The 26,345-nt window shown below is 39.6% G+C and overlaps 1 protein-coding gene across 6 annotated transcripts in view; it reads left to right on the forward strand.

The window, feature by feature from the left end:
- SPHKAP (SPHK1 interactor, AKAP domain containing) overlaps positions 1-26,345 on the forward strand; it is a 102,027-nt gene that overhangs the window by 63,704 nt on the left and 11,978 nt on the right. For all 6 annotated transcript variants that reach the window (XM_063340034.1, XM_063340031.1, XM_063340032.1 and 3 more), the window contains exons 4-7: positions 14,903-14,962; positions 18,230-18,364; positions 21,350-21,605; positions 21,890-25,625. In XM_063340034.1, the coding sequence (XP_063196104.1) occupies positions 14,903-14,962; positions 18,230-18,364; positions 21,350-21,605; positions 21,890-25,625 (4,187 nt within the window). The remainder of the gene's footprint in view (positions 1-14,902; positions 14,963-18,229; positions 18,365-21,349; positions 21,606-21,889; positions 25,626-26,345) is intronic.

Here is a 26,345-nt window from a genome sequence, read left to right on the forward strand (position 1 = left end):
ATGTTAGACAGCAGTTGTGCAGCTCATGGGAGAGATTTTTACATAGAATCTGACAGGAGTAACATGATTTTTGTGGCCATCTGAATGAAAATACAGGGGAAGAAAGGGAAAAATACTTTCTCCGCTCTCAGCTAGAGACAGAAATTGTCACTCTCTAATCATGTGAAGGACTGTACAACAGAAGGCAGGCCCAGACTTGGCTTCAAGTTGATGTTTCCCGAACCTGTCCTGCACTCTGTTGCAGTCCTGGGCAGAGAAACTGTCAGTAGAGTGCCATGGTCCTACTTTGACAAGGATGGGTTTTTTGATGGTTCACAGTAGCCTGATGAAGTAAGGAAGGTATCACGGTATAGCTGAGATATGCCTGTCATAAAGCCTTTTGAGTTATTTAGATTACAGCGCAGAAGGTGTGCCTGAGCTTCCCCATACTCTGAGGTTATCACTTATAAATTCTCCCACGGGTGTAATACTGTTGCCTCACACTTCCATTCGTATGCATCCTTTTGCAAGCAGCTACGTGGTATATATAGTACTTCCAAACTAATATTTTTATTTATACATTTCACAGCTGGTCCCCTTGCCAGAATCATTTTGGCAAGCATGGAAATTAATGTGAGACAAGCATTGCATCCAAGTGTTAATGGATAATTAGCTCTGTCTTCCAGAAGATGCTATTTTATTTTGAGTCACTGTCAGGCTATTCCAAACACCTCATATAAGATATACTCCAACTCAAGATCCTCTTTAAGCATTTAAATATAAAGGATCAAATTTGACCATGTGTGGAAGAGAGACCTACACCTCTTATACCATTCTCAGTCTCCTATCTACCAAAAATTTGAGCTATGATGTTAGTTATAACTGTTAATGACTCCAAAAAGAAGTTATGAGAACCAATGGCAGTGAAAATAAGTCACTAAAATTTAGTCAGTGGGAGAAAGGAAATTGTAATATAACAGCAAATAACAGCAACATAAAAGCAGTAACTGGTAATTTTCAGTTTCCTTATTTCTTATGAAATATCTCAGATCTCTACAAAAAGGAGATGCTAATTCTTATAATACATCCTTCTTCAGTAGGCACTTATGTCTATGCTCAGGGAAGAGAAACACTTGGGAATTATCCGATTATGGTCTTCCATTCCATGACAGCACACCAATTCAATAGCAAGGTCAGAAACAAAATCCCACCTGCTTCCCAAAGCTACTCAGAGGTGGAGCCATAGGAGAATAAATAATAGTAATGACAAAAAAAAAAAAAGAAAGGTGGGAGAACACTCCATAGACTATTACCTGAAACTCAACAAATTTTAACCTAGCAGTTTATGAAAAGTTGGGATCTCTCCCTCCCAGAAATCACAAGAAAGCGTCTTTTCCTTTACATCCTTTATTATGTAGGTGTCGCAAGCCTCCCTGCTCTGTGTGAAGGCATTTTAAAGAAGCACAATATAAAACCAAAAGGAAGCTGAATGAAGATCACACATTAGGCATTACGAAACTGTAAGCACAAGAAAGCCACATGCGCACACTCGTACTTTAGATAATCCACATTTCCTCTTCATTAGGTGTGCGTGACTGCACAGTTACACCTTTAAATAGCTGAGAAATGTTTGAGAAGGCTTGAGTGAGTGCAAAGACCATCTGACCCCAAGCAGCTCATCTAATTGCCTCTGTTCCAGTTCAGTCTGCTGCTGGCTGCAGCAGAAGAGCTTCTATTAAGTCAAATGAGCAGTTGTTTATTACACAGATAAACACACATGCCCAATGACAGTGTGAGAACTTGAAGAACGTACCTGGGGTACATTCCACACAGCTTCGTGCTCTTAGCATTCAAAGCATGAAATCTAACTTCCACTGTAAGTTGAAACCTATTGCAGTCGAGTGTTTTGCCATAGGTGTTTTCTTCACCAGAACTCAGGACCTCGTATAAACAAAGTGTATGTTCACGTGCACTTTGAACTGGAAGATTCACTATAGCTGTCCACACATCATCCATTTTTCCATCATAGTGTTAACATACAGCTTCTATTTTTTTCCCTAGCTACACTAAGAACAAGTTACATGGAGTAAGCAAAAGCAGGGATAGGGGTTTCTGTTTTCTAGAGGTATTTACCTTCTCAAAGCAACAGCATTATAACACCACTCCTAATAGTATTCCAGGAAACTGGCTCAGGCTGAGCTTTCTATCTCCTTTTCCAAAAAGATCCAATCCAATCCTTGACCAGATGCCAGGATTTCTCACATCTCTTTGCCCTTCTGCAAAGAAACTGGGAGCTACAAAAGCCCTGACTTTACTCACCACTGTAAGAGCTTCCAGACCACTTTCTGTAATATGAGCCCAATTTAGGGATGATGCCACAGAAAGCATGCCAGGAAGCTTCACAGTCCCGTTTGCACCACCGCTCTGGACCTGCAGGTTTAAGGCTGTGAAGAAAGCAGATGTTGTCCTGGTAGAAGCTTGTGTAGGGGAAGAAGAAAATTCAGACCAGAAAATCTTTTTAATTTCCTGTTTCATCATTTCAGATATGAGAAATTGAAATGTAGGAGATTCTTGCTTTATTTAAGGGGTTTGTTCTAAACCCCTCAAAAGCGTTATTCAGATATTTTTTCTCCAGCCACATATACAAGTAAGTACGTGGAATGAACAATTTATTTTTTTTTTTAAGCTGCAGAGTTTAAAAATGGTAATGATAAAGCTGATAATCCAACTGACTTATGGACAGAAATATCTTTATTTCTGTCTACTGCTATTTAACTTAGTAGAAAAACATCCATGATTTCAGCAGCTGTGTGGTCTGCCTCTGGGAATGCAGAGCCTGTGAGAAGGGCTGAGTGCTCAGAAGTACAGGTACTTCTGCCTGACACACAGAGATTAGGGATGGTTTCAATAATTCTGATGCAGTGGCTACCTCCTCCAGATTCCAGCAGAAGGTGTTTAACTGAGACATTCCATGCTCTTCTTAACTGATGGTAGGCAAATCTGGCTAGAGTAATATTTTTCTAAGTAATTTTTCTAAGCATTTGGGAAGAATCAGTATCAAATCCACCAAAATGAGGTTTCCCAGTTAAAATCACTTTATGTATTCTGAGCAGTTTAAAGAACTTCCCAGCTTTATTCTTAAACAGTGTATTTGAGTAAGATAAGTCCTTTCAGATGCACATGTCCCATTCTCCCCCTGCTTTTTTTTTTTTCTCTGAAAGGTGCTTAAACCTGTGAGAGGAAATTATTTATATTCGCTATTTCATACTGGATTCTGGAAATCAATAGATCAGACTTCAACTGGGGCAAGACCCAAATCTGTCAAAAACTACATGTAATTAGGCAAAACATTGTCCCAAAGCAGCTGTGGATTTGTGTGCATAAAAACAGTTTGACAAACTAGTTGAATTAGATTTAAATTACTTTGATTAAATATTTTTTTTAAGAATCAAGAGAATACCTAGGATTACAGCCTCAGTAAAAAAGCATAATTATGGTTTCCGGTTGCTTGTTTACCAACAGAAATAATTTCAGGCTCAACTGAGAGCAATGAAAGAGCAAATTCGAGTTGAGGGGAGAGAAAATAAAGGAGAAGTGGGGGGAAAAGGAAATTTCAAAGTTCAGTTAAGGCTTTCTTTCTAATTATGCAGTGGCATTTAGGGGTTTGAGAGCGTATATTTAAGATGTCAAATTAACTGACTTGAATCTTTTTAATGTGACTGAACAACACATTCTGCAAGCATGGTAGGCATGGTGATTCATGATTTCATTTTCAAAAAATTTGGGGGATCTGAGATGGTTGTATCATAGAAGACACTGTTTTTTTTCTTTTTTATGGATGCCAACACAAAGCAGTTCTCTAAAAATAGGCAGAGAGAAAGAGAGGGCAGCACCAAAGCAAACCCCTACTTATGCAAAAGCAGACAGACCTACAGGCCCACTCCTTCCAGGGACACATTTGGCAACAGAGCCTCCCCCAGTGGCTCGGAGGCACTTAAATAGAAAGACAGAGAAGTCCAGTGTCTTGACAGAGCCATGTCAAACAACCTCCCACAACAACAGACTCCATCAGCAGAAGTTGAGCACTGGGCTTCAGCTTTCTTCAAGCCAAATTTTAAGTCCTGATGGTCTGTGGGAGGCAGGTGAGAAGAACAAAAAAGGCTAGAGGGTGGGTAGTTTTGATAAGGAGACAGACCGTGTTGCCACCAGTGCTGACAGTGGGAGAAGGAGGAACTGGTGCTTCTGCCCCAGCAGTGTTCTTGTGACTTCTCTGCAGTTTGCAGGATCTGGTATCTGACATGCCTGATGTACCACACAAAGCTACCATTCCACATACTAGAGATAAGATCTTAATTTCCAATTAAAACATATCTTACGAGCACACGTGGTCAAGATCTCCATGTGACAATCTGTAGTCACTTTCAAACTTGCTGGATCATATCTACCTAATTTGACAACAGGCCAGAGGTCCCAGAGGTAAAAGTTCCTACAGGTTTCATGAATATAGACAAAACTGGGAGATTTTAAGTGCAACAGCCGAGTGCGAACTCAAACCTTGCTTATGCAACAGAGAAACAAGACAAAGCCACGTCTTCATAAACACTCTACTGAAGGGAAAGTGTCAGTCAGAGGGTACACCTCAAGATCCTGAAAAGTTAACCTTGAAATGTTAATACGTAGGTAAGCAGGCTTTTCTCACTCACATAGCAAATCAGAAAAACAGCTGTTTTCCAGACCACATCATAAGCACAAGAACATGTAATATTTCTTCTTTTTCAAGTAATCTTGCTGCTTCAGAGCTTTACCTATTTATAACCTGTCTAACAGCTGGGGCAGAGCTGCCCTGGGACATGTGAGCAGACAGATGCTATGCAAGTCTCCTTCAACAGAAATAGAGGTCAGTCCCTAAATGTTTAGTTTAAAATGACTGAAGCCATTGGCAACCATGTTATCTTTATTATAGGACTTTAGTCAGAAATGATGAAAAGAGAGATTGGTGAGCCACAGCAGGAGCAAAGCCCACAGTGGAAGACTGAGCCAGTGAAGTTGGGCAATTAGCTTTTTGTTTGAAGCCTACTGTTAAGAGGGGACACACAAAGCAGAGGGCATCACTGCTGTTCTGGGCTAATCCTCCACTTTAACAAGTCTGGCACTGACATTTCTGTTTTTCTGCTTTCTTGTTGCTGTTTTCCTAGTAGTTTGTGTCTTATCTTCATTGTCCTTTGTGTAACTGAACTAATGTAGGTTAGTATATTTAAGACTGCGTTTAGAGGCTATGAATTGCTGAATTTAGAGGCTATGCCATGTGTTGTGAACTCTATGTTTAGAACACGGTACATTATCTTCCGAATTGCTAGTGGAAACCACTAGCTAGTTGCTAAGAACTTGTTTTATGTCTCTAAAAAAGTCTCTAAAGAACGAGCTGGTTCAGTCACAGAATAAGTGGATTTTTTTATTTAACTTAACTTTTTTTTATTTTACTTTAACTTAACCTAGAGATGTCTACAGGGTGACTGTTAGATATTGACAATAAAGCATATGGAGCTAAGAACACTGTCACCGAACCATACCCATTACAAAGCTGTAATTTCTGTTGCTTGTAACATTGGTCAGCTGTAGCTGGATCTTTTGTGTGCTGAATGCAAATACTGTTAAGGGCAGGATGAAGCATTCCTCTTCAGAGGGGAGGAAAAATGATGGTCTTGGTTTAAAATTTAGTGTTATGACCCAGGAAGCAAGATGAAGCACTGGGGACAAAATTGGCTTGGCGGGGAGAAGGAAGAGTTTAGGGCATTATCCTAATCAGTCAAATTTTACAAACCTGCTTTTTTATTCTTAATGTGTATTTTGATGCATATTTGTCATACAACTGAGCTCAGTCAAAACCCATCATCAGACCTGCATGTTTCCTTCCTTAGTTCCCACCTCATTTTCTCAAAAGCAGAGAGAATTTACAGAATGGTGTGCTTTTGCTACAGAATGCTCCACTGGTTAGTGAGATCCAAGGGGCCTCTTTTTAGTCTAGAGACAATAGTTTCTGATCCATTGGATCCAGTCCTTAAATGCCTTCCACAGAAGACTTTGAGTCGAGATTTATCAGGAGACATATTTCAGGAAGTGTGACAACCACGGAGCAGCTGATTTTGTCTGCTGCCCTGCAAAGTACCACCTCCCCATTCCTTCTTCCCCCACTGTAGTCCAGAACAAGGGGGGGAACCAATACATAGCAGACATGCCACACTGCATGAAAGACAGTATGAAAATGAGAAACATGGTCTAAACTGTTATGCACGCTAATGTTATACTACAAAAAGGGGGGAAAAAACATATTGGGTATCATAATGAAGTGATAAGCATTATTGAGTAGTAGAAGCAAGTAAGAAGAACTAGCTCACTCAGTTTAAAAAAAAAAAAAAAAAATACATTTTTCCAGACATTGCTGCTTTGGCTTCTGATCTAACAGCTTATATCTGGTTGTATAATGCACAATTTCCTCCCTCTATCCAAGCTTATGCTTTGATAATACCTGCTCATTCACAAACCCCAGAGACCTGGAACAGGTGGAATTTGAGTCTAACCATTCTCTCGTAGTTACTGCTATGGAATATTTTCACTTGACATCTTTGTTTAGGAAAATCATTTGCATTTTTAAATTAGGCTTAGCAGCATTTACTTCCTCATCCCTCTCAAGTACTGGAAATGCCTATAGAGCACCATAGAACTGTTTGACAAGCACAGATAAGCAGAATGGATTTAAGTACTTATAATTTTATAATCTCCTTTTTTCTGCTTGTACATGAGATACAAATATCTTTGGGAAAAAGAATTGATTTTTATAGTAGTTTAGAGCAACACTGCCAAATGAGACTACCTAGGGGTGTTAAAAAAATAGTAGGCAAATACTCAACTGTCCCAGAAATCTGAACATTCGTTTAGTAATGCACCGTCAATGTTCTCTTCTCCATATATCTAACGTCGTACTGATTCCCTGCTTCAGTTGCTTATAAGATTAAATTATGCATCTGTTTGGCTTTGTGGACTACAAGCAGTTACATTTCTTGGCTTACCAAGACTGGCCTGGGCAGAGACTGCCAAGACAATCGGAATTTAGGTCTGCAGGGAGTCAGTCTTTCACCTTGCTTTCATTGTTAAATAGCTCATTTTTCCAAACCATTAGATATTTTATATTCTTTGGTGCAGCTACTTAGAAGAATCTGGCCTATAGTTAACCACAACGGTTAAAACTTCGTGCCATTTTGACAACTGAAAGTTTCAACAATTTTATGAAATCTTCTCCCTAGAGGTGTCTAAAATTTGGAAGTACTATTTTATAAAGTTTTATCTTTGTCTTTCTGGAGCAGCCTGGTTACTGACATATTGTTCCAGACTGTGCTGATACTTGCGTAGCAGGCACCTGCCTGCCCTGCTGAGCAGATCAAATGATGCAGGAAAAGGGGAAGGACCAGGACTGGCTTCTGTGCAACCCACAAACTGGTCTTAGGTTCATACTTATTATTTTGCCCAGGAACAAATCCTCCTTGAAAATAACATTTTAGAATGTTTATTTAGAAATCATCATTTTACAGCTATTTTGTTTGTCTTTCTAAAAAGAATAAATAAATCATACCTGAAAATCTATTGGCATTACAAGACTCAACAATCTGCAAGTTTAAAGAACAGAGGTGTCAATAATTATGGGTCCTTACAGACAGGCTATATATATACATATACACACACACACATATATATATCACAAGAAGTCCAAGAGTTTTTATTTAGCCTTCACATTAGCATAAATAATTCAAGTGAAAATAAATGCAAAGTTCTTTTTGGGAGCTTTGCAAATCAGCATTTTTATAACCATCAAAATAAATGATCTTGTCATACAGACAGAAAAAACAGATGGCTGCATTGCTAGAATCTGCTGGAAAAGGCATTTTATACCATCCTAATATAAGTCAAAAATATGTGAATGTTGCTGGTCATTTTCAAAGAGACAAAGCTCACAGAAAATTTCTGGACAAAATATGGCACGTTGCTACTCCTTTGATGTTTCCTGTGGGTTACAGTTTGCTTTGTCTCAGAGGCATGGAGTAAAACAATATTTTTTCCAAGGGCTTTCTCTGACTCTGCTCCTAAGGGAGCGCGACATGCAGCTGTACGTTCTATGAAACAGACATTTACCATTCCAGTGAGTGATGCCTTGGAGTAGCTATATTTGGTTATTGTGCTGTGGGGAAATCAACGGCAACCTAAACTATCTTTCTAAAGCCAGGAGACTCTGACTTTGGCCTAATAAAAGTTTAGAGTAACTCTATTGTTTTTCTACTTTTGCACAGATGAAATTAGGATGAGAATAGAGCTCAGAATTCCAAAACTGCCATCCCATCACAGAGTTTTTGCTGAGAGCAGAAATGAATGAGGTCAGACACTCTGTTAAATCCTTAAAAACAACTGTCATAGCAATCATAGTTGCTGTAAAATTTCACAAGCCTCTTCACAAACTATATCTTCACGCTTCTACATTTAAAAAAGGGATAAAGTGTTCAGTACCATAATAGTGTATAACAAACAACATACATCCTGAGAACAAACAATACCTGCCCAAAATACAGAGAGGAAACAACATGGAAATAAGTGCCAAGCCTTCAGTTTCTCAAAGGATAATGCTAAATGATCAGGATGTCACTACATTAATGTTAAGATGCATGTTACTAACATTGGGCACAAGGAGCAAAAGAAGATACAAACAAGCACAGCCAGATACATATTGATTTAAAAGTCACATTGTGATAGTTTCATACCTGCATCACCCAAACCAGGGCAAGAAGAGAGAGACAGCTGCCCTGACGCACAGCTACCTTCTGCTCCCACCACTGGACTCCTGTCAGCTACAGATGCTAACATCTAAAGTAAACATAATAACTACTGAGTGTCATGGGAAAGCTTAAAGTGCAAGGAACGGCACAGTTTGAACTTGCCTTTCCTGCTGTGGAGATACAGTTGCTGCCGCAGTTCTTTGCCCTTAAGGACTGCATTCTCATCAGCGCTTCGGCTGGTTTTATATACAAAGCTACTCTCAGTCTCGGGCTCAGCAGTCACTCTGCCTTCCTACGCCGCACGGTTATATCCCACACGTCCTCAGGCTTAGGCATTTAAACTATGTTTTTCCTTTGCACCCAGGAACTGCCTGCTCAGAATTATTTTCTCCTGTGACCTCTCCTGAGGCCAATTATCTTTTTCACTTCTGTTTGTAGGAAATTAAACCTGAGTTTGACAGGCAGATTGCAGTGCAGTCCCAGACCAGTTATTTCCTCTGACTCTCCCCTGAGCTGTCTGAATTGGCACCTTGCATGTCTAAGTAGACTTGGTGCTGTGACAGAAGACAGGAGAGAGGATGGAGAAAGCAGAGCGCACAGACCTGGGATGTAAAGACCCTATAAGCTCAGTTTCCAGACAGCATTTACGGGCACACCAACCAGGACAGCACAGAACACGGTGTGTTCTGCACGATTCCCCTGCAAATCCCAATACAGGCGCAGAAGTTTAGTCTATGCTGAGTTATATGGCACCAGACCCAGCCTGCTAGCGACACCTAGCCCATAGCTGGTGAGGATCAGCTGTATGGATACAGTGGGAGAGTGACAGGGATGAAGTGGTTTGTGCCACCTGAATGTTGTCCTGCCGCCATTTTGGCATTTTGACAGTGTCTTTAACTGCATGGTTGTAATCCACCAACTGACATAGATTGGAAACAAAGAAATTGCATTTAGGAGTGTCCTTTAAGTTACAAAGTCATAAACTCAAATGTTAGAAAATGGCAGACACACAGTTCTCTGCTTCTTCGTAATTCTGCACCTATTTGCATTCTTCCTGTTCACTGAATCAGGCAGAGATCCTGCATTGCATAAATGTGGGCATACGAGATAGAAATAAGGTTGCATAAGCCATCTGTATATAGATCTAATTTTCAAGTCTTGTCTCTTCAGTTTAAATTCCTTTCTTTTAAAATGTTGAAATTTACTGGGGAGGATCATATATAATGTATATGTGTTTGGATTTGGGGGGGGGGGGGGGGGATAAACATGGCCTGCAGCACTTTAAACAAGTATTGATTACAGTCATTTACAGTGCAGAACACAAGACTATGGCTCTCACTTCACTTACCAGAGTAACTATACCACTTAGGTGCAAGGGACAGCTATTATCCCAGTGAGAGGGAGGAATATGGTGGATTTTCAGTTCAACCTCTTTCCTAAGAAGCAGCTGGTAGAAGTTATGCTTCATGGGAGAAAAGGGAGCAAGCATCCCAAAGCTTTTTTCTCTTCTCAAAAGCTGCTAGCAACTCCTAGCCATTACAGCACTGTGCAAGAGCTACTACTACTGTCACAGGGTGAGCCCAGCCTTCAAACATCTCTACTGAGTTAGTATTTTGTCATAGAAAAGGACTGGAAAGCAAATAGATTTTCTTAATTAAAAAAACAATACTTTAATTAAAAAAAAAAAAAAAACCAAAAACACAAGCTAGGGCTTGTTTTAATCCTACTAAAAGCTGTAAGATATTTCATAGGACAAAGAAAAAGCTTTCCCTTACTGTCAGGCATTGATACAGACGATAGAAAGAGGTGTTAGCACTTTGGAAAACAAACAGAAAAAAGTAGTTTGGCAATCTCTTATCTAGGAAAAATAGTACAGAACTGAAATTGATTCCACCCTACAACAGACACTTAGGAAAAATACACAGTTGTTTTTTTAAATCACTGTTGTTAGTATTATACCTCTGAGACAGTGGTTTTTTCTTACCATCAGTGTGCTTTTTTTATCTAGGGAATATTAAAATGCCATTAATACCAACCTTGGTTAATACGAGCTGAAATTAAAGCAATAAGGAAAACATAGACAATAATATATTTCTTTGCTTGTCATTCAGCTGTTTGCCACCATCAGTACTCTGAAAGAAATGAAATTGCTTTACTCTTCTGAAGTGAGAACAGTGTTATGCTTTTAGCAATTCCCTGAGGCCATCTGTCAATGAGTAAAATATATTGTGTGTACAGTACATTATATCCCTAAGTGCTTTATAAACAAATTGTTTCTTAACGTATATTTCTTTTAAGAAGTAATAGTCTTAATTGCTGGATGCTGAGGTGTCTGCATAATTTCTACACTGACTCAAGAGTAGATTTTAGGACTTGAAACAGTTGACCTAGAGAATTTACTCTGTACACCTCTTACCAGTCACAGAAATTATCATGCAAAATAGGGAAGAAAAAAAGAAAAAAGAATTTTTTTCTATTAGTTTTTTATATGACCCTGGAAAGTAAAGGCCTCTTCAAGATCAAAGCTCAGTAAGTTAGTGATGATAATCTGACTGGTTCTGTCCTTGTAAAAACACTTGGAGAGTTTTATGAAGAGGAGGCTTGGGGGTCAGACACCAATTCATTTTATTCATGTACAAGAATCTACATAGTAAAAGGGTTGTTATTTACAATGTGTTTGTGTATTAAATGGTTTCTGGATATGTAGCGTTCTGCTTTCTGCCAGTATTGAGACTCTGAATTTGAGTGCAGTCATACATGTTCACCTAAAGAAAAGTACTGTTCTCACTTGAGCAAATACACTGGAAACACTAGTGAACCAAAAGAAGATATTAGCATCTTACAGGGAAGTTGCGGGTGACTACCTCACTATGTAAACCCAGAATATGGGTGGTATTTTTTTTCCTTTTTGCATTATGTTACACCATTCAATTTTTGTTGTTTTCTCTCCCCAAAATAAATGTTTTCTAAACCAGAAAAAAAAGTCAATATCTCAACATTTCTGCATGGTTCCCAGTTAGCTCAGTATGAGTGGAGAGCAGACACATTTTGGAAATGAAAAGATGTTTGTGGGAAGACAAGGATGTGAGGTGTAAAGGAGAAGTGTATGGGAAAGGACTGATATTTAAAGATACTTTGATTAGGACACAGTTAGCTAAACTAAGCTAAAATACATTAACCTTATTTGATCGAAAGGAAAAAGATCAGAATTAAATTGAGGTTAGCAAATGCTGACCTGACCTTGGATCTTTCTTCATAATTTATGCAATATTTCCCTCCTACAGATTAAGAATTATTCTGTAGTGTTGTTTTGCCTTGTTTTGATGGAGGTGACAATTAATAGAAGTTCATCAAGCAATGCAAGCTAGTGAGAGATTAAATTTTGCATTACGTAAGCAGAAAACCGTGAGAGATTTTTCAGATGGCTCTTCTTCTCTTGGAGCGCCTCAATTGAGGTATCTGCAAGAAAATTATCTTCACAGTGAACTTCCTAGAAGGTAGCAGTAGTGCAGAGCCTGCCTGGATGGAGCTGTAGAGTTAATTTATGAGTACAGTAGCCATCTAGCCCCACCTCCTGCTCAAAGCAAGGCTAATCTGAAAGGAAACAGCAAAACGGAAAAAGTAAATGAGTTCCTCGGTGCCTTTCACCAGTGCAAAACTATTTTTGAGTAAAAATTGCCTATAATTAAAACTGCAAAATCCACGGAACACTAAGAGACTGCACTGACAATGTAATTAATCAGTGTCAATGGAATTTGACAAGTGTATTTGGAAAGTGGATTCAGAATCATTTGGTTCTGAAAATAAATTTAAAAAATAGATGAAAGAAGAGAGTACAACTTTAAATAATAGATATTCCTGCTTGTACTGTTATTTCTTCTACTGAGGCATTGGTGAGTTATATGCCATCCATACCACGTGAAATAGAGATGATGATTTTTTGGCTGCTTGGAAAGGGCAAACCTTTAGGATGGTAGTTGGTGTCACTGGCAGGAGTGCCAGTGTAACACAGCAAAGATATGTACCGTTGTACCAACATGTAGATAGCAAACAACAAAACAAGGTTTACCAGGGGGTGCTGTGTTTGGCTGGAACGTCCATGTGGACACGACTGCTCCTACACAGCGTTTTCACAAAGCTTTCACCCTGAATCCAGTACAAAACTAGACCATACCCCTCTGGCATGGAGGCTTGGAAACAAAGGTCCTAAGTAACAGCCCTACCTTCGGTACGGTGGTGAACATGCTTGAGAGGACTAGAAACTGGACCCATACCTTCCGGCGCTCCTACCCTGGTTGCCAAATTAATAGTCGCCTAAGCAACACACCTCCATGCACCTGCGGCCTCATAACCGCATATCACTACGGGCACTGGGCAAGGACACATGAGAATCAAGAGCACAATTTTCTAATGCTTTTTAATAACCACCTATTGCTGATAGGTAAAATGCCTACAAGTAAGATCCCAGTGGAAAGTAAGCCAAATTTTTGTCTGTATAATTAACTGTAATATGTTTAGGACATTACATAACTACCACATTATATTGCTAGAGGGTATTTTTAATACTTTATAGCTTAGAAATTTTTATAACTATTTCTTAAAAGCTAGACAGACATAAAAAACAGATGACAACGGCATATCCTGGTTGTTGACATTGTCAGGCAGAGAAATATTTTTCGTAAAATCATAAAAATGTTGGATAATATCTTTGTAAGTTCATATAAAGATGCCATTAAACTATTTAAAAGGGCAGAAAGCTTTCTTTTTAAGTGTTTTTTTTTTGGTTTACAATGGGAGGTCTGGCTGGATCTTTCCATCTGCTGTGCTGGCTGTTACTGCAGATGGTCATAATCTGTACATATGGTACGTGCATATATAAACTGAAATCAGTGTTGTCTTGGGGTAAAAGCAGGCACACAACAGGAGCTCAGATGCCTAAAACAAGAATATTGGTGAAGGGGATAATTTAGAGCATTTTGTTTTTCTAGGAGAAATTTCCACACAATTAGGGAAAGAAATAGTTACTGTTTTCTGGAAAAGGGGGGAGGGGGGGGTGCGGAAATCACTCAGCTTTTAGAAGGTAAATTCTGGATCTGCAATTTATTTGGATTTAGATGCTGGCTTCAGCTCAGCTCTGAATCTGTGCCAGGTTTTGGTTTAAATCAAGACAACACCAAAATCTCACAAACATCTCTCTAAAGAGATAGCTGCAGCGCTCAGAAGTAAGACAGCCAGCCTAGCATTGGAGTGCCTGCTTCTGACTTGGAAATAAAGCTGGAGGAGGGATTTTCCTATTTCTGAAAATTAGAAAATGGTCTTCCAGACATGGAAAAAAAATAAAAGTCTTCAGACATGAAATGGTCTTTAGATCTGAAGTTTCTATTTAAGTCAATTTCACTACCATTAAATAGTTGCTGAGACTCATAATGATCAAAGAAGGGGCAAAAGACCTTGCCATTAAAAGTAGTACTTTCCAGTGAATCACATATAAACTTACTAGATAGTAAGTTCTGTCACTTATTGTAATGCCCAGTTAGCACTGCTGAAAATGTCTGCTTGTATATTGATTCATGAACCGAGGTTAAAAAAAGACAAAATTTTTCCATAAAGTCTTAAACTTCTACTTAGGAAGTTTGGCAAGTTAGGAAAAATACTACAATATTTATGTGATGTGGAGAAAACTAAAAGCAGCCCACAATTTGTGCACATATCAGTACTTGCACTTATTTAGCAACAAGCGCCCGAAAAGAAGAAATCATTGGAAAAGCAAGACGTGTTTATCTGATATACAATCAAATACATTTTTAACATTTCCTCTATGTTTTCTAATATCCTCTGTATTACAGTTTATTGGCAACATTTGCCCATTCATCAGGCAAGCTAGTTGTAAGAGCAGATAAGTCCTGACTCTTCCCTTTTTTCCTCTTTTCTTTATATCTACTCTGCTATTCTCTTTGCTAACCTTTCAACCTTTCTTGTACTAGGAAAATGTTTCACATATTCAGCTACAAGTCTAGGAAAGGAATAAATAGTGACTTTTAAGGGGTTGCTGCCATTCTAATATGACTTTGTAAGCTACTGTTTCTTTTTCTCTCTTACTACAGGTTTGTTTTGTGAATTTAGATGCAAACAGAGATGACTGCAGTGACGAGCAAGTGAAACAGGTAACAGTTTAGTTCTTAATAAGATGCACAGTGGGTCTAGTCAGGTACACCAGGACTCTCCAATACAAACCCAGATCAAAATTCTATGGAGAAATCAAAGCCAGCCCTAGATTTTTAACCCTTACAGAGAGCAACGCATCAGGGATCTGAAATTGTCTCAACACCAGGACATATTTTATAGCTTTTCTTACTCCCGTCCTAGAAATATATAACAAATTGTAGCAGCCTGTGAATTCACAGCAGTTATCATGCAGTGGACTTGTTCAGCCTTGGTTTTATCAGAGAAATGAACTTGGATATGTCATACATTCCATTTTTTAATTTAACAAAAGTAATTTCTGATGTCTCTCTCTCCTGCTTTCAAAAAGCCTTTGAGAATCTTCTATTCATTTCAGTCTTGTTCAGCTGACCAATCTTACTCAGTCAAACTCCAGATAGTTTGATTATGTGATCTTGAGGAAGGGTCTAAATAAAACAGAACTGAAGGTGTGTTCTACCTGTTTAACTGAAAGTTTGGAGGGTAGAAAAGAAGGATTAAAAAAAAAAGAAAGAAAGAAAGAAAAGCTTGGTTATTTTACAAACACTAAGACAAACTACATCATGAAATGCTATTTAAAATACATACCATTCCAAAAACCCCTCAAATATGAGGAAGTTACATTTTAAAGATATGGCCTATTGTCAGTTTTGAGTTTACATCTTCCTTTATCAGTTTATTTTCATCATCCTGGCTTGGTGCCTATCATCAACACAGCAATATAGCAGCAATATCTGGTAAGTGAACAAAGGTAGGATCTACTGACAATACCCAGGGAGTTCCCTCAGAAAAACACTACAGTTAACTTGCTGAAACCACTTTTAGCTCATGGGAGGACAATGAATGCTGGGACCTTGTTGCCTCCTGCAAGTCATTCATTAGCAGGAGCTGTTTTTCTATGCTGTTTTCTGCACCCTGGATCTGTGAAAATTCAGGTGTCAAAAATAACTACGGCTTCTTGCAGCAAAATGGTTTTTCTGTTGAATCAGCATGTTAACTGTGCAGAACAGCTTGAGAGGCTTAACTTACTGAATCCACAGAAGCACTGGTTGTTTTCTAATAAGCAATGGTTTCATTGTTGTTTACAGTATTTATTAAGGAACAAAAGCTATAGCAAGTCATAAGGAAATACCAAAAGTTTCTCCCTCAGTCTTAGAACTTTATGTCTGTAGAAGCCAACTTAAATTAGCTTCATGCAGCTCCCCTTTACAATGCCCGGAGATGAGATTACTCCCTCACAAGCACAAATCACCTTTTGAAAGCAGCTGCCTGATTTTGGCCTATCGGCCCTACGGCAGTGGTGCATTCACCACCCATGCGCTTCGCGTAGCCCCGAGCTCTCCCTCTGCAGCAGGGCCCCATCGGCTCCCCAGAGGGCTGCACCCCGACATGCCCACAGCCGGCTCTCCCCGCCTGGCACACGGAGGGACCCTATCGGAGAGACTGCCACATTTGGCAGCATTTTAGAAAGGCAGTTTCTGGTGCAAAGTCAATATATTTATTAGCCATGACTGCAAGAGGATATTTTTCTTTTACTTTTCAGCATAGGTAATAAAAATTCACTGCTAGCACAGGCACTGTGTATTCTTCGCTAAGAGGAAACTAGCTCATCACAATTTTTGTGTATAATATGCAGTTTGTGTAAATTAGCTTTGAGCTGGGTGGATTTTTACACAACACACTGGTGTGGTGAAAGCATTTCATAGAAGAATTTTAAAGATGCTAGCATAGCTGTTGTTCAGATGAAATATATAGCTATTTACTAATACGTACTGTTAGGATTTTGCATTACCCTTTGAACCTTGGAATGGGTTAAATTAGGTTTTTGGGGTGTAAAAGAACCATCTTTCCAGACTTTTCCTTTTTTATTCCGAACAAAAGGTAAGGAACTGAAGTAAAAGATATACAAAATGCCATGGTTTCCTACCTAAGAAATCAGATAAAACGTGGCAGTTTAGGCAGTAGAAAAATAGAGATATGTAGAAAAATGTGTGTGATAACAGAAAGGTTATAATTTGAAAAAAGAAAAGGATGAGAACTTTTTTGTACTATACTGAAATGTCAAATTGAATCGAAGCACTGAATTTAGTTATGTCAAATATAAATACTTAGCTTCATCTGAAGATCAGTCTACTGAAAAGTGAATTGTTCCCCAAAATTGAATTAGATTTGCTAAGCCAGAAAGTTTTATTATATCTAATTGACTCTGAGGAAAAATAACAGTACTGCAAGCTTATTATTTTGAAGACGACAAGGAAAAAGCAAAGTATCATTGAATTGCAGAGTAACTAAAGCATACAGCTGGGTGCCCAAGATCTGCATTCCTTTAATGGCTTTGCCATTTGATGGGCTGTTTCAGTGCATAAAATGGAGGTGGATTTACTCCCTCTGTAAGGGATCGTCCTTGATTCCCTGTTCATAAAGCAAGAACACTGAGATCCTTGGCAGAAAAGAACTGCAAGCACTCTTAGAGTAGGTATCATCCTTTTGGTCTGGCCTTTGTACACAAATGAGCACAGACGTCCCTGCACACCACTGGGGACTCCTAGCAGCATCGCCATACAGATCTCCTACGTTACATAGCGTCGTTGATGTTGTGACTATTACCACTTTTGGCTCTAGCAAATACATAATAGGTAGAAAATGATCATATCAGTACAAATGAAAGGTCATGAAGGTGTCCAGTGGAACAGCAACAAAATGTGTATTTAATCTGTGTATTAAATACTTTCGCTATTCCAGGATTAGCATTACATCAACTTGATCAGCAATTTCCAGCTATCTTTCCCTTTGGTTTCTTGCTTACCATATGCCTGGAGGAAAACTAGAAGATCTGCCCTATTTTCATTACCATACTTACTGAGTCTTTTCTGTTTTAGACAATAGCAGACACAGTGTTCTCCGCCTCAGGAACTCACTCGTAATATGAAGGCCAAGCTCTTAGATGCACAAATACAATCTAGCTGTTTAGCACGTGACAACGTAAGGGATTACAGATTGTCCTGCTGGACAGTTGTGCAGAAGTTTATACTGCCACCGTTGCCTTGCCTGGTGGCTCAAAAGAAAGAATGTGCATTTTAATGCTGCCAGTTCTATTTTTAAATAGACTCAAAGCAATAAGTTCAAGCAAGCTTTCTAAATGGACGCCTGTAAGTGGTATTTCATTTTGGTATTTATGAATATAACTGTGCAACACAGACTTCATTACGAGAGTAAAATCTATCTTTCAGAGATTGATCAGCGTCTCTCCAAATCTCCCCAAACTCATCAGTTCGATGAACGTACAGCCACCAAAGGAAAATGAAATAGTCCTGCTGAGTGGATTAGCATCAGGAAACCTTCAGGCCGATTATGAAGTTCCCCAGGTAGGAATCAAACTTATCTTTAAAATCACATCACACCTGTGTAGGATGGAATTTGGAAAATGGGAAAAAGGGAGCTGAAAGCAAAGATCTTGCACCAGTTTAAGAGATGAGTGGGAGTTTGCAAACAAAAAATAAGTCTGTCCAACAGAACACAGGGGGAGGAGGTGACACAAAGATAGGAGAGCAATCCTGCTATTCCCTCTAGATCCCATGGATGTCTGGGTTGCAGCTGATAATGCTTTAAGCCATATTAGCAGTTGGTCCTTCAGGGAAGGCAGGCATTGGTGGCAGAGATGATTCATAAGCCCAGATTTCAAGAGTACCAGGAGTCAGAAGGGCAGCACAGGGTGGGGGAAAGGAAAGATGTAACACTTTTTTGTGCACATGGCTAGATCGGGGCACAGCTCCTACAGATTCCCTTTCAAGTGAAGTCTTGCTACTTCCCACTTGTGTTCCAAATCCATCTTCTCCCACGCATGCACCTTGGAAAAGAGCTGACAATAGGCCTTGAAGATCCTAGAGGCTACAGTAAGCCTGCATGTGACAATGGAAAATATCAAGCAACATTAACCATATCAGAGCTAATACCTCATTTAGATTGTGTCAGCTTAAAAAAGTAATTAATACATTAATTAAAACTTAACATTTAAAGAAGCTAAAGGCAAAGTTCTCATGGTAACTCCTTCACTCCCATTATTGCCAATGGAACATTCCCTATCTGTGATCTGGAGGCCAAGAATTCCTCCTACCAGCACCACATAGAGAAAGGAAACAATTGCTAACATTTGCTTAAAGGCATTTTAACACAGAAGTTCCAGAAGCTTAACTCCTTATTGTAATAAAAATGTTTTTCTTCCTTTCCATTTTTATCATACTGTATGCCTGTTCATGTCTGCATAAAAAAAAAATACTGCAGTATTTTTCAGCCCGATTCTGATCTCATTTGGCCAAGCGTGAATTGGGAGCAACTTCATTAAAACTGTAGAGTTATCCTGGAGTACAAAACTGTCTCAGCAAGCTTAAAACATGAACAGGTATCTCCTGTTTTATCTGCTGCAGAAAAACAAAGCAGAAAACTTTCTTTCACTGAAATTAACTTGCATACAAAAGTCTTCATGAAGCAGGCATTTGAACAGCTGTATTGCAAAGATCCCTGAATTTTACGTTACACCAACAAGCTGATTTTTAAATAAAGAAATGCCTGGTTATTGAGCTTTCTTGACACTTACGACTAATGGCTGAATTTAGAAAGATTTAAAAAAAAAAAAAAAAAAAGAGCATAAGCCTGTGGTAGGAGCAGCGGAGCTCCAAACCCCCCTTCCCTAGGGGGAAGCTGCTGCAATACACACAAGGCTGTTTTGAGGCCCAAACAAGAGGACTCACGTACCCAAGTCCCCCCCATCTCCGACAGACTGCAGCCACTGAGACTGGCAGCCTTCCCAGAGAGAGCAGGCAGGAGACAAACAGGAACTAACCTCAATTTCTGTCTTGTAAGACAAGTAAAGCTTTGCATTAAGACTGGGTGAGAATTATTGGACAGATAAGCACGTGCTACGTTTATCCTTACATTTGTTTGGCTTTCCAGAGAATTTCATTTGTAAGGAGACTCACATAGTTTTCATACAAGGATTTTTATTCTGCTCCCCCTCAGCCTTTTTCACAAGTACAACCCTGCAAACTCTGGACTGGAGAAACAGCAGGGGAACGTTTGATCTAAGGCTGCATCTGTTTTTAATAACATTTTTCACCATACGGTGTATCCTCAAGTCTGATTCAGCAACAATTTCTTAGCAGCTAGTTAAAAAAATAAAAAATAATCTATCTTTTCTGTTTTAACACACTAATTTATTTGGTTTTCTGTTCAGACATGTTTTTAGGTGGAAAGGAAGTGGAGGCTAATAAAACATGCAATTCCAATATAATACTCATCCCACTCCCTTTATTACTAGATATTTGCTTTACATTCACACTCAAAGACAAAAGATCTAGGATGCAATTACATTGTGCTAGATACCGTGCAAATGCATGGGGGTCTGAGGCACCTTTTGCACAGCTTAAAATATACCATTTTTTGGGTTCCACTCAAGCTGCCTCCTTCCTGGGGACCTGGAGTTAAAGCACAAGATCACAAGCTGCAAAAGCTTAGCTTTTCTTCAGAGGACATCCACACCACAAACGTAGTCCCATGCAGAGATAGCAACTTAGCTCTGTGGTTGTATAAATATCCAACAGTTTTAATACCAATAAAATGAGGGTAACAAGAGTTCTTTTCTCTCAGTTTCTCTCCAACTTTCAACTTAATTGTACAGCTTCTCTGGGTAAGGCAGTTTTATATAAAGGCTCAGCACAGAGCACAGTGGAGCCCCATTTCCAGTTGGAGGTTATACTGGTCTGAAATAATGGGGCTTTGGGCAAATAAGGAATGAGAGAAAGAAGAGCAAAGAAACAAAACAAAATGCTGTTTTAAAACAGTCCGTAGGAACATCTAAAGGTGACTTGCTCTTAACAATCTCGCCAGCCACTATTTACAGGGCTGCCTTCAAATGAGCGTTGCAACAGATATTATCCTGACAAGGAATTCATGCCCACAAACAATTCCCTCAAGAGACAGGTAATACCGGGTGCTTTGAGGCCATTAATAACAGTATGTCAGATGGCTAACTCTGACACAGAAAAAAGCATGTAGGTCTCTGTCATTAAAACAAGAAGTTGATTGAAAACAAACAACTTGGTAATTTCAACAAAATACAGATGCCCCTGTGGCATAGTTGGGTTCTCTACTAAAATGCTTGTATAACAAAAGCCGTCAGTCCAAGCAGTCCTATTTTGGCACATATGTACCTGCACACTGTATTACAAACATCTAAATGAAAACTGTATTGCATCTTTGCAACAGAGCATACCTGAGAGATTTACAGAGAAGGAAACTTAAAGTAAGTTTTATTTTTTGATTAAATAACTATTTGAGATTCTTTTCCCCTCTAGTGTCCTTGGCTGGCAGATGTCTGCTTGGTTCAGTGTGCGAGGGGGGACAGGAAAAACAGCGCAAGCTGCATCATTTTTGAAATAAACAAGTTTCTGATTGGACTTGAGCTCGTTCAGGAGAAACAGCTGCAGCTAGAAGCTCATGTCTTAAAGCCCGAGGATGACACAAACTGCTCAGTGTCCTCAATAGAAGAAGATTTCCTCACAGCATCTGAGCACCTCGAGGATGACAACGAGGGTGATGAATATAAAACTGGTAAAAGCAACGGGACTGAGCATAATTCTGCTATTGTTCATACTGCAAAACAGCCATGGCAATGCTCACAGAAATTGCACTTGATGTTAATTCATGCATATATTTATTTGTAATTTAGAAAATGGACAGCCATTCATATTTTTAAATTGTTGTTCAAAGTCAAGGATACAAGGCTGTGCAGTAGTTTTACGGAGCGGTAAAGTGTTACACAGATATGCAGCCATTTTCTTTTTAAACTTACAGGGTACTGTGCAAAAACTAATTTCTTATTTTTCTTTTAATAGGTCATGAAAAAATAAGCGTTTCTGAGGCATCTTCAGATGTCAAAAAAAATAAAGGAAAGGGATCTGAAAATCTCCACTACAGAAAAGCCAGGTTGCCATTAATTCCTGAAGGGAACTGCGTTAGTAAAGATAATGCAGCTACTAGACTCTCTGAATCTGTGAATGTTGTGTCTGAAGATGGCATCTCACAACCTGAAGATAAGTCAGACCAGGAAATACCGTGGCAGAAGGAATTAGCTGGAAAAGCTACTTCATCTTTTAGTACCACCAATTTGACTAGTGAGGTTGGAAATTCCTGCTCAGCACATGTGTTAGAAGATGTATCTTTAACCAAAATGGCTAACGGGGAGCTGAGGCCTCTGCATGACCCAACAGCAAAGCACGACAGTCAGACAGATGGAGAGGACTGCGCAGGTATCGGGAAAATGGATCCTCCCTCTCAAGATGAGCAGGTGACTACAGGTCAATATGCCACAAATTTAGCAGAAACTGTTCTGCAAGATGCATTCATTAGACTGTCACAGTCTCAACCCACTTTTAGTGAGGAGGCTGCAGTCAGCATCTCCGTAGGAAGCTCCTGTAAGTCAGAAGATGTATCTGTTTCCCGATCGTGGAATGAACTTCCAAAGATCGTCATAGTGCAAAGTCCAGACAGTTCTGAGAATGTATCTGACTGGCCCGGGTCTGCCTTCCCCAACCTGTGCCACTGGACTGAATCAGAAAGTTCTGCTGAAGTTTCAGATTACTTTGAGGAAGAACATTCAAATGGACATGGCCAGAGCGCACTGGAAGTGGCTCTGGCTTGTGCAGCCACTGTTATTGGAACCATTTCCAGTCCCCAGGCTGCAGAAAAATTCAAAAGGGATCAAGAAGCCACAGACTCTAAAAGCGGAGGGGTTGATAATGAAGAGCTACCCACAGTATCTTCACAGCTACTTGATGACTGCGCTGGCACAGAATATTCATTTCCATCTGCGCTGTGTGGCATGACTCAAGTAGCAAGTGCTGTAGCTGTCTGCGGTCTGGGGGAAACGAAGGAAGAGAAGTACCCTGCAACTTCGAGTGGACTTCTGTCTGCTGCTCAGACTTCTGCAGCCATTACTCTTCATTGTAGCATAGCTATAGGAAGTAGCATGGAGAAGCTAAATGACAGCATTGCAGAGGCACTTCTCAAAGAGACATCAATAATTTTGACAAAACCCAACACATACAAAAATGTAGGGCATTTTATGGAATCCATAAATGGAAAAATTATTGAAACAGCAGCAAGGCCACGGATTCCACACACTGATGAAGCAATCAGGGATGAGCTTGCACAAAACTTATCCAACATTATTCTACGACATTCTATTGAAGAGGTTAGGAAGAAGAAACAGCTACACCCCCGTTCAGAAAACGGCTCAAGCACACAAGATATTTTCATGGAGACTGCAAACAAGTTGCTTTTTAACGTAATATATTTCACTTGCAAGAAGATGAACGACATAAGACAAGTTGAAGAGTGTTCTCCTCTCTTTTCCGAGGTCACAAAAGCAGAGAAAGTAACAAGAGCAGAAGGATGGTCAACACAAGCAATTACACACGGAACTTCACCCAGCTCCCTTGATCACTCTGCTGTTAAGCCATTTGGTACATCCTACAGCACAAGCACTAGCAAAGATCTTGGAAACATCACGAACACTAGTAAAAGTAATATGAAAGATGTAAATAGCAAGGAAGGTGCCACACTGAATTCAGAACCAACAAGTAGGCATAACGCGCTTGTTGCGAAAACTTCTCCCAAGAAAAGATACCTGAAAAGAACCACGCGAGACTGTTACAAATCCCCAAATCAGAGTAACAATCATCAGAAGAAGAAAGACTACAGATCATTTTCAGACAGAGAAAATACCTTTGCAAACAACGAATGCAGGCATGGTGTTCAAGAGCAGCTGTCTTCCAGTGCCACCATGAATGCAGAAAACCAGGCCAAGCATAAGTGTGATGCCGTGCTAAATAACGACGTTCAGGTTAGCTTGTCTTTATTAGGAAACCATGTCTTGCTTCCTTCTCAGCCTGTGCTACAGGTGAAACATTCAAGGGACAAATACTGTATAACGGATTTTGCAGAAGAATTGGCAGAAACAGTTGTCTCTATGGCAACAGAAATAGCTGCCATTTGTCTTGAAAATTCAAATGGAAAGCAACCATGGTTCTGTGCATGGAAGAGAGGCAATGAGTATCTGGTGACCCAGAGTTTATCATGCAGAACCATGAAAAGGAAGAAGGAAACCCACACTAATGGTTCAGTTGTTCGGAAGCACAGGGCACCTAGACTCAGTGAGATCAAAAGAAAAACAGATGAGCACCCTGAGCTAAAGGAAAGATTGATGAATCGAGTAGTAGATGAATCTATAAACCTTGAGGACACGCCAGATTCAGTCAATATCTTTGCAAATGAAGTGGCTGCCAAAATCATGAACCTCACCGAACTCTCCATGGTTGACAGCCTCTGGCAAGGTCCAAACCACCCCAGGAACAGGCTGCACTGTGACAGATGGAGCCGAGCCAAGGCCTCAAGCTGTGAGAGCATACCGGAGGAGGACTTGGATTCCAAAGCCTCTTTCAATACCCTCGGCCTAATAAACGCCTTTGGTCAGCCTGTAAGCCAGACAAGTTCTGTCTCAAAGCAGTCTAGCTGTGAAAGCATTACAGATGAATTTTCAAGATTTATGGTGAACCAGATGGAAAACGAAGGAAGAGGTTTTGATTTGTTACTTGATTACTATGCAGGAAAAAATGCAAACAACATCTTAACTTCTGCTTTACAACAGGTAGCCAAGAAAAATGGTCATCTTAACGTAAGGCCAAGTTGCCCATCCAAACAGTCCAGTACAGAAAGCATAACAGAAGAATTTTATAGGTATATGTTAAGAGAAATAGAAAAAGAAAATAAAGATAATGCATCTTCCCCTCGGAATTCAAAGGACTGGTGCGGCAGTTTGCTATCACCCACCCTACGATCACCTTTTTGCTTTAGGCAGTCGTCAGTGCCTGACAGCAGATTATCAGGCTCTAGGCTAACAGTTAACGTCCCAGTTAAGGCAAATTCATTAGATGGATTTGCCCACCATCACCAAGATTCCTTAAGTGTACAGCCAGTCAGTACTGTGGCTTCTTCAGGTCTTTGCAAGTCTGACTCATGCCTGTACCAAAGATGCAAGACCGACCAGATAACAGATATGTTGATTCACGAGACGTGGGCAAGTTCTATTGAGTCTCTAATGCGCAAGAACAAGATCATAGCAGGTGAGGCAGAGGCTGAAGAGGCAGACCAGTTTCACAGTGATTCCCCACCACATGTGGAACAATATGCAAACAGACTGGCTGCAAATATCGTTGAAAGTGGTAAAAATTCGATTGTTGTCCAGCAGGATTCCTTTGATTATACAAGCCGAGAACACATGCTGGAAAGCAAACATCCCCAAAGCACAACTCCGATTCAATCAAAACCCAAAAGCGACGGAGTAAATTTGAATGAGAAAAAAGAGCATATGAAGAGCCCTGGATGCCTCCCTGCAGGTCAGCACAGGGAAGTGCCTTTAATTCAGATAGAAACCGATCAACGAGATGAGCCAGATAAAGACACAGAGTCCTTAACTTCATGGGGTCCTTCTGGAAAGGAGCATCAAGGCAAAGAAAAGCCTCCAGAAGCTTTTGATGGGAAACATGCGGTTTCCAGTTCCCTACTAAATAGGTAAGTGACAAAACAGCAAATCAGTGTATTGCTTTGATCTTTGTTTTTACTTCCCAGTAAAAATTATTTTGATAAAGGAAGCAGGTAAGAAGAAAAGTACTTTTAGAGAAATAAACAAGCTAAGTTCTGACTACAGGTTTCTAAAGGCATAAAATCACCCAATCATACATCACAGTGATGATTTCTGGAGCAAACTTACACTGAATATGACAATACGATGGTTCTGACACTCAAATCTAATACTGCACAGACAAGTGAATTTTTCATTTACAGATATTTAAGTTTTCCACAGTCAAGACAGGAAAGATGGACAAAGTTTGATTTAACATTGACTGATACCTCAATTTAAAACAATAAATAAAAATCAGTGTTAGCATACAACAGAAGATAGCAGAATTTGACCTGTAGTTCTCTGCTACGATTGTTCATATAACTAATGCTTTGTGTACTTGGAAACAAGACTAAACTTTTGAGAGCTTGAAGTTCAGCTTTGTATATACAGTCTGGAGCTACAAGGAAAAATTTCTTTATGGAGGAAATAAAATAGTAATTAAAAGCACCTCTCACCTCCTTTGGTTCAAGATTTCTCTGTTGGAATTTAGATAGAGAAAAGAATAACATTTCATGGAGTTTATACCACAGTTTACCACCCTCTCCTTATAGCTGTACTCCTTTTGTTGAGAAATCTGCAACTTGCTTTGTTTAAGGCAAAGCGTAAGC

This window comes from Chroicocephalus ridibundus, chromosome 6, assembly GCF_963924245.1.
Source record: "Chroicocephalus ridibundus chromosome 6, bChrRid1.1, whole genome shotgun sequence".
In the NCBI taxonomy this organism is placed as follows: Eukaryota; Metazoa; Chordata; class Aves; order Charadriiformes; family Laridae; genus Chroicocephalus; species Chroicocephalus ridibundus.